Genomic DNA, 21,608 nt, shown 5'->3' on the forward strand with positions numbered 1-21,608 from the left:
CGGTCTGAAGTAGTAGGCTTGAACTTGATGCAATAGAAGGTCTGAGAGCTAAAAAACATTTTTATTGCTTTATCAAGAGGACAGAATTGGTAGCGACCAGCGTACTGTGCGACATCAGCTTAATTTCAGCGATTTCCGGTAGCGAATTTCGATGCGTTTGTTCCGAATTCGTTGTCAACCGACCAGGACCGTCGAAAGAGTTCGAGAGCAAGTTAGGCAAAATTTCTTTTGTAATGATAACCCGCAATATTCGCAACTATATTTGAAAATATTGCTCGGTTTCATTGTTGAGATAACTTCAAAACTGCTTCAAACTTAAATTTTGGTCGGCCATCTTGGATTCAAAAATGGCGTCAAATATTAGTCTTATATAAATTCAATTCTTGCGTGATTTTATTCATTGAAAAATATTAATTCTATTCATTGATCTCGATTGATAGACAGTAGACACCCATATTTTATGGTTTCATTGTTCAAATCTTTACGAAACCGTTTCATTTGTTTGGAATATCAATATCAGAACTTGAGAACATTTTGGATTGTCGTTGATTAGCTGATAATGCTGTAAAGTGTCCATAATGGTATAATGGTGTCCCAAAAATATTATGAATACTTCTAGAGGAGTACAGCGGAATCACGCACACTTTTATTCATCTAGATAACGTAATAATTTGGTGAATTTATTCATCACAATTTACTGTATGGTCACAGTCGCACTCGCACAGGTTCGTTATTCAGCTCAACTCAACACAGCATCAACAATTTTCTCACAGACTCAATGAGAAAGGACCTTCCTTATTATCGATGCTAGAAACAGTTCACAGTCTGCCAGAACAATGGTAAACATTTTTCGAAATCGTGCCTTAAAAGTTTCCGGTTACTTTCCCACTGCCCTTGCATTCATTGGCCATGGTCTGTGAAAAGGGTTGAGTTGAATCTGATGATGGAATGCCCAAAAAATAAAACGAGCCACCATGATTCCACTGCTCCTTTTCAATGGTTGCGGTAACCCTACCAGTCGGGAAGCTGAGATCGTGTGAAAAACGGAAGCTGTAAAAGCTCTCCATCCTCAGCTCTACGGCAACCATTTTTTTGTGGTATCGCCCATCGGATGCACACTTGACAAGAGCCCACAGCGTGAGAAAATTCCTCGAAGGGATGTAAGCTTTTAAGTATCCATAAAAATGTGGCCTCGCCGGGTATCGTCGTCACCCAAAGGAGCATATGGTTGAGAAGGGAGCGACAGGGCATTAGCTAGGTGCACGGGATGGAGTTTCTTGTCTGCGACAAGCGTAATTTGGTGTCACAACGGGTCGTTAAAATTGATTCGAAGCAAACCAAACAGATTTGGTTCTTCGGGGGTGCTTAACTTCTTAAGTCGTTTTTATGGAAGGTTGCGTTAGCCACTATGATACGTGTTTTAAACATTGTGTTCGTTTAACTTTAGTTTGGGTGGATAGTGAGCACCAAGGACTGTACGTAATTGGTGCCGAAAAACGCAACAAAGTATTTATTTTCTCAAATGTACTCTCCTTATGTCTATATTTATCTATTTTTTCTTAAAAATTCCTTGTTTTCGATCGCTTCACTTTTACTCAAGACAAACAACTCAATTTCTATAAAGGTACGTGCTCCCGTTGGCTTGATTCTGCGTTTTTTTATATTTTAAAACCAGCAGGATCGCCAAATGTGGAGTGTGGTTGTTGACAAGCGGGAGCCACTTCGAACACCTTACCTGCCCATAATCGCATATTTGTAACATTTGCATTTTTTTCGATTTTGAGATAAGCTCATGAATCATCTCCAAATTGCTAATTCTTCTAGTTGACCAGGAGAAATAAGAAACTTTGTTCCAAAAAACTCGAAAAACTACCAAGCTGTTTTGTAACATTAATTAAAGTGAAAGCATAACCGTAATACTAAAAAACTTTATTGTCGGTACGACATGTGCTATGTACAATTTTTTTCGTAATTAGTTTGCATTCAAATACCAAGTAGGGTAAACTGGGGTAAAATGCATCCCCGGGGCAAAACGACCTTTTGACATTTTTAGCAGTGTTCCAGAGATATTTTCAAGAATGTTTACCACTGGATTGGTAGTTCGAAATCCGAACTACATGCGCTGTAGTAAATACTCTCGAAAAACTGCCGAAAATGTATTCAAAAATGACAAAGGGTCGTTTTGTCCCGGGGGTGCATATTACCCCAGTTTCCCCTAATAGAAATGTTTCTACCGAAGATTCCAACTGGATAAAGTGTTTGTGCAACTTTTGGGAATTATTAGAAATTCATTGAGATTTGCATACTTATGGATATCACAAATTTCATCGATCCATTTATCCCATGCCTACTTTTGACGATTGTTACAAATATGTAATCATAGGCAGTTACTGACAGTTCACTACATGTCTTTGTCAACACATTGCCGACTGCTTTGATTGCTAATAATGAGACTATCAGTTGCGCTAGTGGTTTACATTAGGCCTGATTCGATGGCTTCGAAGAATAGAGGTGATAAACTATAGAGGACGATTGTCGCTGCGGTTCCCTTTGTTATCGTCTCCAAACATGTTGGGTACCTATCTGTCAAAACGTTCTATTTTTTCCTTCGTTGACATTTAGTGCCCTATCCTCACCAGCAAAAGATGTTTCGCCAGTGACGACAGCGACAATCTTCCTCTATAGTTAATTACCTCTATTCTTTGAAGCAATTGAATATTTGCTTTGTATAGTAATCGGCATGTGCTGTTTCACTGCCACATAATGGCTTTTACTCGGGTCTCGATGTCCGCTTTACCACACTTTCTGTACCGTTTAGCATAGCTCCTGAGATCCAAAACGTCAAAGTTGTAGGGAAGTAATTGTTCGTTTATTATTCTGTCGCAACCAGCGGAACCGAGCGACCAGCAGTTTAAGTTAGCATTTAGGTACTAATAGGCGGTAGAGCAGGGACTTACCTTTGTCTCATCCCAGGGGCACATAGCCTGATGAGAGTTAAGGGGAGCTACGATGGCCCACACCGTAATTAGCCGCTGGGTTCTTCTCGAGGGTATCGGCTCAGACACTACGCGCACACAATAATTTTCCCGCTCGGCGTGGAGACAGTTAATCCTGGGTTCGGACCAAGTTCTGCAATTCGATTTCAGCGATCAAGTTCTTTACTACAGCAGATTCACTCCAGCATTCGCACGATTCACGACCGGTTTCTTGGGGGTATAATCTTCTTCATTCAGGTAGAAAGCACCAGCACGTTTTTAGTCACTTTCTCGCCAACGACGTTCAATAATTTTTTTACGCACCTTCTTCGAACGGAGGCTCAAGCCAGAAGAGACTCGGTATGCCTCCTTTTCATCTCTCCAGCCCCAAAAAACACTTTTTTCTAAGATTTATCATGCTCTATAAGAGGTTTTCATTACCAGTTGCCAATAAAACTTATAACTCCACCAAAACCTCTTCATGACATCATTAAGATAGCCTTCCGGTCTAATGGACTAACCTAGAAGAAGTTATTAAAACCGTATTAAGAGTAGTAATAAAACTACAATAAAACATTGTATTGAATTTGTTGATACTCTATAAGAGGTTGTCGTGACCATCATAAGAGTAACAATAAACCTGTTTCAATTTCATATTATTGATTTTATTTATTGTTATTCGATTGCCTTTGTTTTTATTTTCAATAGATAACAATGTCCCCTATGTAAATCTGATGTGTGGAAAATAATGTTTCTGATTTGATGTTGAAAATGTAGCATTATTTAAGTAGTTTATACAGCAGAATGACATGCGCAACCAAATTTATCGTGATTATTGAGTTTGTAGAAGCCTAAAATCAACGCGCTTCGAAATTATCGAATAATCACATGAAAACAGGAAATAAAATAATTTTCCAAACTACTCAAAATATTTCAATTTCAAATAGTTTGTAATAAAGTAATCATGCTTCTATCAAAAAACCTCAGAAATAATTTAATTCCACTATAAAATAGTCTATTTGGTCGAAATAGATGTATTTTTCTCAATCACAGCTATGACGTTGATCATTATTTCAACATGGCGACATTCCTTTTTATGAAAACAAAAATCTGGCGATAAATAGCTCAATGGCTTTTGTGATAACCTCAATAATTCTCATTGGTTACTTCATGACCGTTTTAAACATGCTATAAAACTTCGTCATGATTACACTTCCCCACAACAGATGGCCTTCGGTTCGATAACATGCAGCCTAGTGGCTGAGGCGGGAAGCACTTTTTCATCCTACGGGCAACGATGCCAAATCTGTGGAAATAAAAGCTCTCGGTGGATTTGCGGATCCGTATAAGAAATCCACGAATGCTAGTAATTTCCTGAAATTAGTGAATCTACGAATATATGGAATATTACTCATTCGTGTTTTGGTGTAATTTGTAGGAATCAAATATGTGTATGTTACAATGGCAAATTCTTTAACCGGGAGAACATGTGCTTGAGGAAAAATGCAAAAATTATTTCTTCCTTTTTTAGAAACTCGAAATCATCGTGAATTAAAATGATTATTCATCGTATTGGCTTTTCATGAAAAGCCGCAATCCAATTAAGTGCATATATTTAACAGCATTTCATATTTATGTGTCTCATTTCTCAAATCAATATCAAAACATAAGAGTTACAGTTGAATAATTTTCAAATAACCCTGCTCATAGAACATAATTAATAATACTTTTATTGGTATTATTGGATAACACCGGAGATTCTTAGGACCAGGGAATTTTTTACCTGTCGCTTTTTAGTTATTTTTTTTAATTTAGGAAATGAGAAGCATCTTAAGTTTATCAGAAACACATGTCACTCACATTATGTCGGTAAAATTATGCTAATCTCATTATGCGTCTTATTGAATGCTTCAGGTATAAGTTATACAGCAACACTGCTTTCCAAATTCAACATGGCGAATAGATCGAGTTACGTTGAATTGTTTTAAAGCAGTGACCCAAACTGGTTTTATGACGCATTTGAAAGCAATAATAAAACTATTATCAAAACTTTAAAGCTAGCAAAAAGTTTAGTTTTAAAACATGGTTTATAAGAGTTTTATGGATATCTCAAGAGTGATATAAAACCTTTGTTCGATAGCATGGTTCATGACCACCATAAAACAATAGGCTTTAATTATTCCCACAATACAACCTTATTAAAACTCATATAAAACCCAACGGTCACAGAATTGTTACTTGCACAGTTAAAAATTCTGAAAATTACACGCTATGGAAATATTTGAACCCATATTTTTATGCTCAATAGCCTCCAATTTTACATCCAACTTTTTTTGTACGCAATATTGAATACAAGTTCCATAGGAGAGTGTTGAAACCGGCGACGTCGTTGGCATGGTGCGTTACTGGGGGATTTTTTTTTCACTTTGCTCACTTGCTTATATATCTTCCCTAAATAAGCGATATGTGATAATATCATCGTACCGCCGCGTAAATTGAACTTCGAACTAAGTCCAGATTTACTTTTTTAGTGAGAAGATAGTCAGGTATGTAGTCAGTATATGAATTAAAATGATCGGTGCATATCCGAGTGGGTGGGGTGGGTGATTGTTTGACTGTGTTGGTAAGCCGCAAGGCAGCCATTCTGAATGACATGTCATGAAGCCTTAAATGTAAATTTCATATGATGGGGTTGGGAGGGTGCATCAGGGCATCAATGAAGTTACAACTGGACAATGAAGTGGTAGCCAATCGGAGTCGAGGAAGGAGAGTATTAGTCGTTCGCGTCTACTACTTTTATCTCCAACAGTTGTTAACCAGTTGACGCGCCCTTCTTCAAACAAACCATCCCGTGGAAAGCTTGATAAGTATTGCAAATTTCATTATTCTTTTTGTTGGATCATTTTGCTGGAAGGAGATTCTCATTTCCCCGTGGGTTTCGTGTAAGTGTCTCTGCTTACAGGTCCACCACCCCCATTTTTGGCCCTTCATACAGCAATTTGTTGAATTCAAAATGATATTGAAATTTGACCTTACTGTCAAGTGGAACCGCATGCAGAGCAAGACTCTAGCCAGGATGGTGGCTTACTACATACATACATACATACATATTGAATACAAGTTCCATAGTAACGACGACATGTAATTTTAAAAAGTGATGGAAAAATGAGTCGAATCGAACGGAGCCTTTTTGTTACATCATATATGCTGTAACATTTTTATACTGTGTGGGTAGTGACGGTGTGTCAAGCGGGCAATTTTATAGTGAATTTTAACAATTCTAGTTCTAGCTCCTATCATTGAGAAAAATACATTTATTTAGGAATAATTTTAATTTTATGGGACATGCCATATGTTACAGCAGTTCCATGTCCCAAGCTTCAAATCGTGATCATTTTTCAACCGCTTGGGTCATTGCCAATCCGGTCGAGTCATATCATCTCTTTTCTTTGTTCGTAATGATTTATTTTACAGGTGGCAATAGGGCCTGCGTAAACCTCCTGTCTCGCCGGGGATAGTTGTGTTAAGTCTGCTGAGTAGCACATGGTTGTTTTGATTGAGGCCCGCTCGCGAATACCTGTAGCATTTTATAGACAGCTCGCTATCAAACATCACCACACCATAGTCACGCTCCACACCTCGCATAGCTGAAAGGAGGGGCCCTCAAGCCATTGGACATAGACTCTGCTGCCCTGGTATATAAATACATAAGTTGATCTTCATATTGAAATAATTAATATTGTTCTGAACGACATGAACTATGGGTAGCTCTGCCTTCGAAAACCTACTGTCTTCTCTCTCAAAAAGGCATCTTCTTATTCCTGTGCCAAAAGCCTCAAACATTTTAAGTGGTTTGGTTAAATAATCTGGTCTACCATCAGCATATAAATATTATTCTACATCTAAAAGACGAGATAAACACTGAGCTGAGCCGCTGGATGGTTTAATGGAACTAGGCAATCCATAAATCCATTGGTGTAGCAGTCAGGGGTTCGTTCTTCAGAGTGTTTTATTAGTTCACATGAGAATTTTCTTCAAATGCGATTAAAAGTTTCCTTTCCAGTATCCTGTTGTAGAAGAATGTAATGCCAAAAGTTAGGAAAGACGATTAAACCTGAAATCCCACATTATGAAACCCGTGTAACCAATCCCCCCACACAGAAAATCTATCCACACCAATGCATAAACCACGACGTTTACCTCCTGCTTCTCCAAATACCTCTTACCTTTAGTCTTGTTGTCTATGCTATTTTGTTGATTTTCGTACCACATCAGCTCTCCTAAACCCACAAACTCCAGCCGCAATTTATCATCGTTATTTTCCGCCTGGTTTCAGATTCACAACTCTGACATTGGCCGATCTATCCGAGCCGCAACCTAATCGAGCTGCCTTCAAGTCATTCTGGATTTAGGGCTCGATGTATCTGAAAAAAACAAGACTCGCCGGCAAAGATTTAAATATATTCCTCGTAAATTATTTCATCACCTTCAGAAACACGAGTTCGAGTACATTCAAGGAAAAAATGGAAACATTCTGTAGGTGCTTCCCTCTATCACGATTGGATAAGTCGGAGCTTTGCATTGGGTGGGTGATACGCTAGCTTTCTTCAATGCGATGCAACATTGTGGCCGAAAACGGGGATCTAGGAAGGATGCTCATTCGCTTCGCACCGCACCGTGGAGACATCTTCATGTTTGACTTTGGTCGGGGCGTGGTTGGGCGAGTGTTGATGCTAATTTTCCAGAGCGGCACTTTCGGAATAATTTTGTCTGAATGTTTGTTCGAAAAGTTCGTCTTTCGAGCCACGGAAGTTCAACAATGGATAAGTTTTGAAACAATAAGTATTTAAATTTTGATACACCGCCGGTAAGCGCATGTCGGGCACATCTTTGCTTGGTTTCTTATTCGTTTACGGTTGATTTGCTATTAGTGACAGTAAAGAGATTTCACAGTAGATTGAATAAATTTTTGTTAATTATTCATATTGGATCTCATAAATCAATTACCAAACAATGTTTTATTGAATATGAATGAAATCGTAGAAAATTTATGGATCAAGGAGTATTTGTTCTATTATTACCAACATGCTCCTACGTTATTATTATTTGAAATTGAAATTATTTTGGTCTAATCTGTGACGTTTTTTGTTGCTATTATGCGTGCTAACGGCAGAAAAATACCACAAAAATGAGAAGCGAAACAATAACCCTATCCATTTTGAAACATTTCTTCAATTTTATAACTGAGGAGAGTGTTTTGCATAAAATCGAATTGAATTACACTAAGTCTCACCTACTCAAAATTATGTCGAATCCGTAAATTCCATCTCGCACAAAATACTGTTTCTGTTGCTCAGAGCAGAAAAATCATCCCGCATTCGCGATGTCTTGTGACGAGCATTTTGTCATCACTAGTGTAGGAAAAAATTTCTAGACTCATGCAGAGTTCATATCACGTGTAGGTTGAAAACCGCACAGTCTAAGAAATCATCCATGTGGCACATGACGTAAATAAACGATGGTTTTGATGCATCACCAACTAGCTGAACATTTCCAGTGAAATATGCCGGAAACCTTTAACCCAAATCCAGGTTTCCAAACTTTCAGTTGCTTTCAAAAAAATTGCACGTTGCTTGTGTTTTCTAAAGCTACTAATGCTTAAAGACATTCCAAAAATTTACAAATTACCATAAATTCCTCAATGGAAAATATGTAAAACTAATTGAAGTCGCCAGCGTCTGCAAATTACACCACGATGGGATTCATAAAACAATGTCAGACATAAAATCCATCATCATCGTCATCATCAACAGCATCGACCAGATATCACAACCCGAAGCAGAAGCTTCATGACAATCCCAATGATGGTCAAACATTTCCACCACCCAACTCGAGCCGTACTCAAATCGTGTCAATTCCATCGTCTTCACTGACTTTGGGTGTCGCCAACCCATCCATGCTCGTGTCGAAGTGGTTAAAATGAGTTTTCCCTTCCTTAAACACGAATTTATCTCTTCTTCTGCAGAGACACAGCATCCACGGCATGATGGAGGAAGAAAATGTAGTCCGACCGCACCAGGAGATAGCGGCCCTATCCCTGGATGAGAAGAAATATCTGCTGGCGGTTGAACGGGGCGATGTGGCCAGCACCCGAAGGTATGGTTTTTGGTTTTTATTTGTTTTCGGCACCGCCGTGCTGGAGGACGTGATGTCCTTCCCGGTCGTTGCATGACTTTTACACGGCTTTTATACTTGGTTGCATCTTGCGGTGTCGCCCACGTATAGGATACTGGAGAAGGCCGAAGCGGAGGGACACATCAACATCAACTGTGTCGACCCGCTGGGCAGGTCAGCCCTGCTGATGGCAATCGACAACGAGAATCTCGAGATGGTGGAGCTGCTCATCAATCACAAGATGGACACCAAGGACGCCCTGCTGCACGCCATCTCCGAAGAGTTTGTCGAAGCGGTCGAGGTGCTACTGGACCACGAGGATAGCTGCCACAAAAACGGAGATCCACATGTAAGTGGTCATGTGGAAACGACCCATAACCGAGATTAATTACAGTTTAATTTTCTTGTTTTTATGTGAATTCTCGTTCCAGAGCTGGGAAGCGCTTCCACCGGATACGGCAACCTTTACGCCGGATATTACACCTCTGATTTTGGCGGCCCACCGAGACAACTACGAAATCATCAAAATCTTACTGGACCGCGGAGCCACACTGCCGATGCCCCACGATGTGAGGTAAGCAATTTGTGAAGTGAAGCGCGGGATTCACATTGCGTTGGGACGGAAAATCAAAAATCTAGTATCATTTAAATGTGTTTATGAACATACTTCAATTGAAATCACTTCCCAGAAGTAAATCGCGTCCTTTTTTCATTTGATTGATGTAAATCAAGTTGCGTAGGTGTCTGATTTGCATTCAAGTCACGTAACTTTCTCTAATTACTCAAGTTATTAATAATGTATTACGAATGTATGCATCGTTTTAACACACAGCTCTTTTTTACCACGGTTGGGTTTTAGTCGATTGAGACCTTTAACGGCATTAAAATATGAGTTAACCCCAAGAAAAAAAATCACAAAAAAAAACAAAGAAAATGCAGGTGGTATTTACCTAAAAAGCTGTAAAAGTTCAGGCTAACCGAGAAATCAATGAATTGTGAAATGAGATAAAAATCAATTGTGTAAAAAATATTTGGACAATCCATTATCGAAGAAAAAACGAAGCAGTGTTGTTTCGTTTGATTACATGCATTAAGATAAGAATTATTAAGCTTACCTAAACAGCCGCTAACCGCAGGTCAGTCCCATCTGTTCTTCTTCTTCTTCTTCTTATTGGCATTACATCCCACACTGGGACAGAGCCGCCTCGCAGCTTAGTGTTCATTAAGCACTTCCACAGTTATTAACTGCAAGGTTTCTAAGCCAGGTTACCATTTTGCATTTGTATTTCATGAGGCTAACACGATGATACTTTTATGCCCAGGGAAGTCGAGACAATTTCCAATCCGAAAATTGCCTAGACCGGCACCGGGAATCGAACCCAGGCACCCTCAGCATGGTCTTGCTTTGTAGCCGCGCATCTTACCGCACGGCTAAAGAGGGCCCCAAGGAGGGCCCCAAGTCCCATCTGTATACTGATGAAATATACAGATGGGACTGACTTGCAGTTAGCGGCTGTGAAGGATGCATATGGAAGCCCATTTTGCCTGTTTTACTTCAGTGTTTCCGTGAAAGAAGAAACTGTGTTCTCCAATATTATATCTTCAATTGTTTGGTACACTGTACCAAAAGTCGATATATTTACTAATTTCTGTTTCCTTAGTTGCGAATATTATTGATTTCATACTGTGATGAATAATCAGACATCACGTAAAAAAAATATTTAAATAAATAAATAAAATGATTTTATACGGGACTCAAACTTTATTAATGTTTGGTGAAACTGTCCAGGATCCAAATAAATTATGCCTCACGTTTTCAGAGGCACCAATCTCAATAAACAAGCAACGAACTACAGTCATCTTCCTGTTTTGGCTTTGCTGCGTATTGTATTGTGTTGTATTAGCACATTCACAGCCAATATTTGCTGCGTCGCAGCAAGCGTAGACTAAAAAGATGAAGCTACTCGTTGCTTCAGTGTTGATAGTAGTGCCCTTGAAAACCCGAGGTGGAACAAAATCGGATTCCGAAAAGTTCATCCTTAATTATTTTCAGTCTTTGTTTATGCTATGACCAGGATATGACAATTGATGTTATCGATCAATCTTGTGGCTTAATTAAATACGTTTAATAAAATACACATAATTCGTACAGAAATTAATGCAGAAATATTATCTTTGTACACTCCTTTAGTCATAACCAAGCATTAAAAGCTTGAGTGAAGCGGACGAGCATTGCATTGATCTAATTCAATCATAGATGCTACGCCAGTGTGTGAACGTGAACAGCTTTGCTCAGATGGATACGAAACATCGATTATTAGCTATCGTTATTGCGTAAACAACGAGTAGGGGAAGGGGGGTCAATATGCCCAAGCTAAGCAAACACTGCTTCATTGTCTTATTTGTAACGCTATTCATGGGTATTTTACACTTTGCATCAGTTAAACAAAAGAGCTAGTTGATGCCATTCAAAAATTGTCAAAAAATCTCAATCATATTAATAATATTCACATTTAAAAAAAGTGGTGATATTCTGTTGCCGGCAAACTCATGAGGCTAAACACATTTTAGCTGGTAGCTCCTTGGGAACAAAGCACCGCGCGTCGGCGAATCAGCATCTGGTATGGATAGTGCGTGGAGACGCGAGTACATTGTAGATTAATGCCACTAGGGCGTTTTGCCTCGCCAAAATGTTAGATGTTTCTTCAAAATGTGTAAATTTTCAGTTTTTCCGACCTTCCCATACACTATTTTGAAACTTTTTTTGCCTAACCTACATAATTTTAGATCTAGTTTTGTTACGGACATCTTAATGACGGTAAATATGAGGGAAACCACAAAAGGCGTTTTGCCTCGGGGGGCGTTTTGGGGCTTCTTCCCCTAACAGAGTTCGCCAAGCCAAACATGGTAAAGTATCCAATATCCATGGAAGCTACGACTTGAGCATTCGTTTCACGCTTGCTCTACTACAATAAAACTAAAACATCAAAACACATCAGGTGTTTTGCTTTATTCACTTTGCTTTCAAGTTGCTCGGATGGAGGAGAGGAAGTATCATAGCCTCCCGTTCAGGGTATTAGAGTTCTATACTCAAAGCGAATTTATTTTTTCTAATGTCTAAAAAGATTTTTCTAACAGCGTGTGGTAACAACACTCATTGTTAGGTTACCAAGTGATATGCCTCGCTCAGTTGTCTTCCATTGGTGAGCGATGAAGATCTTTAAATTTTGAACCAACAAAGGCCAAATTTCAACGATCTAGAAAGCTTAATCGATTAGGCCGCAGTAGAGCGTCGCGTTGGCATAAATTTAGCCGATTTTTATTCATGACCTGATTTTTTTCAATGCTTGGTCATACATTTATTATTCACATATTTGAGCTTGATGACCGTACAATTCGTAGTTGCTACTCCGTGATTGATCAAAATTACACAGGGAATCAAAAGTTGGGGCTTGGGATTAGCATTCCAACCTCAATATGCACAGATTGAGAATTCAAGACATTAAAGAATCAATAACGGCGCCGGCCACGTCCTTACGGTCATCTGGGAAAGGAAGGAATGTTGGGGTGACATCCGTTGCTACTAGAGACCGAGATCACCTCTGCATCTCCACAGATGCCACAGGAAGGATTTTTGTACGTGGGACGGGGTAAATAGTTATATGGATCTGGATTCACCTTGGTAAGTGATGCGATCCGTATAACCTTTATATAATAAAACAATTAATTACTTCACACTTCTCATAAGTACGCCGTCACTTTTAATGACGAACTGTTCAATGAATATTTAAATACAAAAAAATAAATGAAAATAAGTGAAACATGATTTTATCACGGTGTCTTTGTCCAAAGAGGCTCACCTTAAAAAAAATCAGCATCTCCGAAACACCCACCACACGATAGCACAGACTTTCCTCTTTCACGTAAGCATAATTTTGAAATGTTCTATCGGTGGTCATTTTTCCATACATTTGTGGTGGTGAATTAGATTTATATGGAAATCGCACTAAAAACACCGAAAAAAAATTAAAAAATCTTGATCCCCCATAGAGCATTTTAGTTTGCACACGACATAAAAGAGGAGACCATATTCCTCCGCGTGATGGGTGTCTCAGAGACATTGATTCTTTAAAAATTATAGTTCCCTTAGAGACACCGTGTTATATTTTAATCCTTTTAACGAGGGGGACGCCACTTTGCGATTGCACACTTAATCGCTGTGAGATCTTATAAAATTCTGGTCGAAAAGCCATCGCTTTTATTATCGCAACTAATCGCTAAGTGAATCGCATAATCGCGCCCCATCGCGCTTTATCGCAACTGTTTATTGCTCGAATCGTAAGTTGCGATCCATTGTTACCAGAGTAACCAACCAAACTTGTTTTGTTTATTTCGAGTAGGTAAATTCAGTGGCATCGGTGACAATGAATCGACTGCTTTGAGCGTGCTTACAGCGGCACACTAGGAGTTAACTTTATGAAATCAGTATGGCGAAAGGCATCTAAGGTTCGATTTCTCAAAATTAAGCACTTTAATCGAAAAAATATTTGGTAGGCGTAGTAGCGGACACCATCCCTCTTAACCGGTACCAAATAGTTTTTCATTAAAAGTTCCTAATTTTGAGAATACCAGCGTTAGATGTCTTTCGCCATACAAATTTCTGGCGGTTAACTCTTGCTGGCTATTTTGTGCATATACTAAAGCGCCTGGATGTGGCTGCGGCGAGTAGAAAATCAGCCACTGCCAATAATTCATTGAAATTTTTAACCCCGCAAGGACACCGACGTATTAACGTCCTTGGGCTTCGGCTTCTCGCTATTGCCAGTAAATGCCCTAGCAGCATGGTGATAAAAAAAATCGGCTTCGGAAGCGCTTTCGTAATCGTCGGTGGTATGGACTGGCCACAATCGTTAGATGTCAAAAGATGTTTCGGTGAATCTCATTCGAGTGAATCATATGTCCAAACACGGGCGATTAGCGAAACGATCTATTCAATTAACAATGTAGTTTTTGTGATGGTATGGAATAAACAGTATGCTCAGTGAGCTCGGACTTTTTTTTTCAATTTACGCGGGCAATTCTCCAAATGATTTTCAAGAAGTTCCTCGGTAATTTCTCGAAATTTCCACTGTAAATCATTCGAATTTTTCACAGAACTACAAATTGACCTTTTCCTATTTAAAATCTTGGACTTATTTTAGGTAAACTTCCCAAAAGAACTATCTTCAACAGTAGCGCTTTCTCTTCGTTTATTATTTTGAAATATTTTCGTAGCAGTAGGTCCCCCACAGAGAGGTTTGTGAGTTCCAACAGCTCACAAACATCAGCCTCGATCTGTCTTTCGGTCCTCGGAGGTCTTCCAAGGCTGGGTTTATCGAAGCCAGTCTTCTCTAGAATTCTTTCAAATGGGATGGTATGGTACTGGAGTTTACCTTTCCATATTCTTTAAAAAATAGTCTGCCGGTTTATTATATTACTGTTTATTATCATCCATTTGAGAAACATAATCAACAATCATTACCTTGACGGATGTCGTGTTAGGTAGAATTTCTTCAACAGCTTGTGTTGGTATAAGGTTCTGCACAGATATATCATAGATGCCCAACTGGAACGCCGCAGCGGGTGATCAGTGTGGAGATCACTCCGATTAAAATCCGGAGCACAAACACTTTTATAATCTTAGGTCTTCTGTAGAGTCTACCTAATATCCAATGGAACACTGCGGCGAGCAAAGAAGAACGCACCGGAACATGAACACTGACAGAAGCTCGCATTTTCCGTAGATAGGCAAACAAAAGACTAACGAAACGTGGAACTGCAGACAAGCAGCAGAGAACACACCGGAAGGCCCCGGAACTCCGTCAACTCGAGTAAAATCGTTATTGAAAAAGCGAAATTGTTGTGAAAATATACTGATCGAATATCAGCAAGAAATGTCATTCTTTTTTGACAGTCAGAATTTTCGAGCAGTTCCCTTCTGTCAACGCATCGTTTTCATCGCGATTAATCGCGCTAATTGCAGGTGAAAGATTTCATCGCAAAGAAAATCATTCTAATCGCGAAAATCTTTGTTCCAAGAAAGCTTCATCTACGGCTCATCGTGGAAGTGGCGCACCCCTCGCCATTTAATCTTATCATCATTATGGTTTCCACTTGAGGTTTAAATGTGCATGTTATATAAATACATATTAAAAGTATGCGTCGACACTTGTTGTGAGTCCCAGGTTTTGACGAATCATCCAATTTTTGCTTCAAAACAAATAAATAGGGGAACTGCTCCTTGAATTCATATCATGTACCCAAATCAATACCATTCGAAAACAAAGAATCGGTGCGAAAATTGTTTTATTTCTCATTTTTGTGATTTTTTTTCAGCAGTAAGCACGCCGGATAACAACAAAACACGACACAAATTGAGCCTGAATTTTCTGTTTTGCGAATGTTATTGATATAGGAACATGTTATTAATAATGGAACAGATACCCTACATGAAAAAAATCAATTGTTTTTTTTAATTGAAAAGCGAAAGTAGAAAGGTAATCGAGTTCTAAACTACGAAAGTAGAGAAAAGGATCATCCTCACCGATTTTCTGTTGACCGCTCCTGAGAGTCCCGAAGTCCCTGAGAACAGTAGCGGGAAAGTGACAACTCATCCGCAACAGCAATTGCCCTTTTCATAGCCGATGACACGCGGCTGATATTATCAATTCAGTGGAAAACCAAATTATAGCCGCTAACGAAGTTGGATTTTTCTCACAATCCATACGTTAGACCTAACTTTGGAAGTAGTGCGCTGTTTTCATTAGGTGATGCGCTATACAGCGAACTTCCGAAATTAGGTTTAACGTATGAATTGTGAGAAAAATGCAACTTCCAAATCCCAGAATAATAACAAATCTAAATCCACTCATGTTTGATATTGATAGCTCATTAGCTAGGAAAAAGAAAATTGATAACAGTGCTTCCGAAGTCATGTACGGACAATTAGACAAACAGACGGTGCAAGTTAGACTAAACATACGACGACAAACAACAAAAATATTTTCCCCTTGAAAAGACACAATCCCCTTGTCGAAACGTCGGGTAAATAATAAAATTATAAACTTGTAAACGTTGTAATAATTGAAAGACTGAGTATCCGTTCAATAAATGTAATTTAAAACGTACAGTCGATCCATAATTAGTAAATTTTTGCAAAGCTCCTCCATTTTGATGATCGAGAAATCGTAAAACTTTTTTACACGGATTTTCAGATTTTGAACTTAAAACTTTTTTTTACCCAGAACGCATCCCCCGTGTAAAAAAAATATTCTGGTGTAGTGGATATGAACCCTTCTTTACAAGTACGCGCTTGCCCGGATTTAGGCAAGGGTGGATGTTATCCCTTCTTTAAAAATAACCGCTTGCCGGATTAAGAAAATGGTGGATACAATATCTGTTTTAAAAGTAGGCACTTGCTCGGATTATGGCAATGGTGGATAGGATCTTTTCTTCAAAAAAAGACGTTTGCCCGACATAAGGCGATGATGGAAAGGACCCCTTCTTTAAAAGAAGGAGCTCGCCCGGATTAACACAGTGCCACCACTGTGTGGTCACTTATTTAAAAGTAGGCTCATGCCCTGATTAAGGCAATGGTGAATGTGATCCCTTCTTTAATTGTAGACGCTTGCCTGGATTAAGGCAATGGTGGATGTGATTCCTTCTTTAAAAGTAGGCGCTTGCTCGAATTACGACAATTGTGGATGCTATTTGTTCAAAATAAGGCGTTTGCTCGGTATAAGGCGATGGTGGATGTGATTCTTTCTTTAAAATTTGGCACTCACCCGGATCAAGGCAATGGTGGATGTGATCCCTTCATTAAAACTAGGCGCTTGCTTGGATTAAGGCAAGTGTTGCGACAGGTGTTTCGGACAATCCAAAGAGCGAACTCGTTTTTGGGTTGTGGAGTTGCTTTTAGCTGCAATATATATTGTTTTCAATTAGTATTAAGTTCAAACATAATTCGTAAGTTCAATTTTGCATGAATAGGAAATTTTACAATTTAGTTCATAATTTGCATGATTTAGTTATAAGTTATAAATTGAGTGTTTAGCTTACATTTTTAGTCCCTATATGTGTGAATCCTGTCCAAACATTAATTATCAAATAATTTAACTTCTATTGACGGTCTCAACTTTGTGTGCTACGTGTGACTCGTTTGCTATCTGTTTTGTACTGTATTGGGTGGACTGAAATGATCGGCTACGAAGTCATCGGTGCGGTTGTTTTTTGTTCGTTCCTCACAGTTGGCAGTAGGTGCACGGGGGGAAATTATTCAGACGATATGGTACCGTCCTGAACAATCCATGACTCGTATTGCGCCGTGTCCTCTCGAGCATTACCAGCAACATCTAGGACGGCTAGTTTCGCCACCGGTCGTCGAAGTACACCAGTTGCTGTCGCACGTTTGCGCTGCGACATCTACCATCTCGATGACCACCAGCTCGACCGATAGCGAAGCCAATGCACACTTCACCGACCGAACCATGTGTTCCCAAGAAACCCTCCCTCCCCCTCCACATGCGGCGCAGCTGGAGGATTGAAGCGCCAATGGATGACGGTATTGGTGAAAGCTGATGCCAAATCTTGGTTGATTGCTCTTACTTGCTCCCTTAACTCACCGCTGACTCCAACGAAGTGAGTACCCCGATCACTGTAGATCTCCGTGCAAGGGGAGGGTGCCCCCCTCCGTGCTATGAACCGCCGTAAAGCCACCTTGCAGCACTCCGTTGACAAGCTGGTGACGACCTCGAGATGGATCGCCCTGATTGTCAGACAGGTGAAGAGGGCGACCCATCGTTTCACTTCACGACCAACAGCGGGCCGAAGTAATCCACTCCAACGAAGCTGAACGGCCTGATGCGAGGAGTGACTCGTGCTTCCGGTAGCGGTGCCATTCTTGGAACTGCAGGTTTCGCTTTGTAGACCTTGTACCACGTACAAGTTTTGCTGGTCTTCCTGAATGCTGCTCTTATCTCCGACAGGTGATATTTTTGCCGCATTTCATTCACTGCTATCTCTCCGTTGGAATGCTTGTACCGCCGATGGTACGAATCGACGATGAGCTGGGTAACGTAATGGTTCTTCGGCAGCACAGAAGGATACTTGAAGTCGTAGGGCGCATCCGCAAAACCGTCGATCCGTCCCTCCATTCTAACTACACCTCGATTGTCCAAGAAAGGAGACAGTTTGTACAGCTTGCTTGCACTTTCGAGTCGCTGACGCTGGTCCTCCGGTAGAGACTGGTTGTTCTGCATCGTGATCACCTCATCTGCAAAAGCTTCGAACTGGGCCTGCTTGATAATCGTCTCTTCTGCTCGCTGAAGCTCTTCACGAGTAAGGATGGATGTAACGTCGGATTGTTCTTTACGCCGCTTCCGCTTCAGCTGATCGATGAATCGGTGAACATAGGCAACGGCACGCAGACAACGCTCCCACTTGGAAAAGCGGCAGAACTGCACCACTTGTTCTCTTCGGAGTTCTCGATGTACATGGATGGGTCTCAGTTCCTCTGTAGTTGGAGTAGATGGCGCGTCCTGTTTTCGCCACAGGTTTGGAGGATCGTACAGGAAGTCTGGTCCACAGAACCAGCGATTTTTGTCGCTGATCTGGAGCCGTTCTTTCCACTTCGTGGCATCATCCGCCCCATTCAGATGCGAGGGAACGTAGTGCCATTCGTCGACCTTTGAAGTGTCTAAGATCTCAGATACGCGGTACGCCACAAACTGGCGATATCTCCGGTGGTCCGAGCGTATCCATGAGAGAACAGTGGAGGAATTACCCCAGAAGAATCGTTGTTTGATTTGCAGTGTGTGGTTTTCCGCTACAGACTTCGCTAATCTGGCTCTGAGCAACGCAGCCTGGGGCTCAAGACGTGGAACTGACAGTAATTTCAGTGGCGCAACTTTCGTCGTTGATGATACCAGAGCGCAACAAACTTGGGACTGATCTACAATCCTGAAGAAGGCGGTTGCTACGTACGCATCTTCGCTCGCATCTACAAAAATGTGTAGCTGCAAAGATTCGTAGCGTTCCGGTAGATATCCTGTACAATTTTGTTTTGACTGGGGTATGCAGCAGTCCCTTCCAGTCCTTGGTTCTCTGAACATCTCTGACCTAAACATTGAGATTCCATTTGAACGCCGCAACTCAGCGTTCCAAGTTATTTTCCGATGTCCAGATGAGAGAGTTGAGGATCTTCCAGGTGCTTTCACAAAATCAATTAGCATTTAGCAATTACCATCCTAAACTAATTCTACCAAATTTTCAACAGAAATTGCCCAATGGGTAATTTTCTAGAGCGTTTTTTTTTCTGTAAATGTGGATGTAGCTCAGCATTCGAATTAAGATCTGATTTATGATTCTGATTTGGCAACGAAATAAATGTTTTGGCCTCGTTAATTTCTCCAAAGACAGCTTCATTCGCGAAGTGAAAGCACCCTATTTAATCAATCATCTTTTCGAGATTAAAACAATCATTTGCAAATATAATACCGTAGCGAGCACTTTCGTATCAAATAGAGTTTGTTCCATGCTTTGGTAGACGGAACAGTGATGAGAAATAAATTTCACAAACAGCCAGAAGCAGTTCCCTTCGAAATTGTTGTGCAGCATCACAATCTATCTTCGTCGTCGTCCTTTTCGGTGATAAAAGCTGCTTTTAATACTGGACAAAGGAACATTCCCATAACATCAGCAGAGCAATGTAGGAATTTGTTTGCTCATTAGTGACAATGTTACGGCACCTGGAATGTTGAAAAATATGTCATTCGTATTTGCCCCTTGGCATGAGATGTGATTTGGTGCCTCAGCGTTGAATAAGTTTTGTTTAACTTGTTTTTTGATCATTCATTGATATAAAATTAGCCTTAAAAGCTGGACATCTGAATCTCGCATCGTTTTTATCATTTGAAAATGTAAGACTTCTTAGAGATGTTGTTTCTCGGAATCCAACCCTCCAGGGATTGCTTAATTTCCGCTCTCGGCAGAAAATGGCATATAATCGTCAACTCAAAGGCACAAACGCAAACAGAGACAGAAGGAAGCGACAGAATTCTTGTCGTTTGCTCCATGTGGGTGGTATTGAAAAAGTTTTCTCATTTAGTATTCTTTTTTTTTCACCGAACTTCCAACTGGTCCTGGCGGATTTATTCTGCTGGGATTTCCGGCCCGGCCTTTTTGACCTTACAGAACAACGTTGCTGTCTGGGATTTTGTTTTTCACACTGACTGACTGATGCGCCACTTTTGGTGACGCAAATTTGGTTATGCAATGATGCTTTTTAATACCGAACAAATTGGACCGGAAGGGTCGCGATTCAATTAAATTTCGGTTATTTTCGCTTTTGGTTGTTAAGATGTTTCCTTTTTTTCAAGAAGTATCCAGCAGATGCTGAAAAAGGTTTTTTTTTATAAAACTTGTCATCATTAGGAAAACTTGTGAAGGACATTTGTTTCGTAATAACTACCGAGCTAGTCTGAAGATCAATTAAGGTTGTTTGCTTTTGTGTACAAACAAATTAAAGTAGCTCAAGTTTCAAAAGAATGAAGATTTTGAAAAAAATTAATCCTAAGTTTAATTCAACATTTAGCATTCTGTTTGCACATTTCCAGATGCGGGTGCGATGACTGTGTGACTTCCCGGCAGGAGGACTCCCTGAGGCATTCTCGATCACGAATCAATGCATATCGTGCCCTGGCCAGTCCCTCGCTAGTGGCCTTATCTTCGAAGGATCCCATCCTGACGGCGTTCGAGCTGAGCTGGGAGTTGCGAAGGCTTAGCTTCCTCGAACATGAATTTAAGGTAATTTGGAATTTGCACAAGCGTTGATATTGTTAACATTGTCAATTTGCTTCCCCATGCTTTCCAAGAACGAGTACCAGGAACTGAGGAGGCAGTGTCAGGATTTTGCTACCGCACTGCTGGATCACACACGGTCTTCCCATGAGCTTGAAGTGCTGCTGAATCATGATCCTACGGGGCCTGCTTTTGAGCATGGCGACAGGATGCATCTGAATCGGCTAAAGTTAGCGGTTAAACTGAGACAGAAAAAGGTAAATACATATCAGATAGGACAATAAAAACGTTCACGAATCTATTGCAACTATTGAAAAGATCAATAGTTCAGTCTCATTTACTTGTAAGAATGCCATTTAAAAACCTAATACGATTATACGATTAATCATTAAGACTTTACTTTGCTAAATTCGAAAAGATGTGTCTCCAGCTTGGAAACAAAAATAACAGTCATTACTTTCCAACACCAATTGAAGGAAAGAAAAAACTTTAAACGATTCTATTTACCACAATGGAGACGAGTGACAAATCGGACAATCAGCTCGCTGAAAAATTCAATTGAAAAAAGCGATTTCATTACCCAACCCCCACATCAATCTCGCCTTCCTAATGGTCAACTTTTCT

The 21,608-nt window shown here is 40.1% G+C and overlaps 1 protein-coding gene across 1 annotated transcript in view; it reads left to right on the forward strand.

Moving 5' to 3' along the window:
• LOC134213770 (transient receptor potential-gamma protein) overlaps positions 1–21,608 on the forward strand; it is a 395,710-nt gene that overhangs the window by 315,830 nt on the left and 58,272 nt on the right. Inside the window, exons 7-11 of the mRNA XM_062693089.1 lie at positions 9,001–9,131; positions 9,261–9,498; positions 9,581–9,723; positions 20,801–20,990; positions 21,059–21,241. Coding sequence (XP_062549073.1) covers positions 9,001–9,131; positions 9,261–9,498; positions 9,581–9,723; positions 20,801–20,990; positions 21,059–21,241 — 885 coding nt within the window. The remainder of the gene's footprint in view (positions 1–9,000; positions 9,132–9,260; positions 9,499–9,580; positions 9,724–20,800; positions 20,991–21,058; positions 21,242–21,608) is intronic.

This window comes from Armigeres subalbatus, chromosome 2 (genome assembly GCF_024139115.2).
Source record: "Armigeres subalbatus isolate Guangzhou_Male chromosome 2, GZ_Asu_2, whole genome shotgun sequence".
In the NCBI taxonomy this organism is placed as follows: Eukaryota; Metazoa; Arthropoda; class Insecta; order Diptera; family Culicidae; genus Armigeres; species Armigeres subalbatus.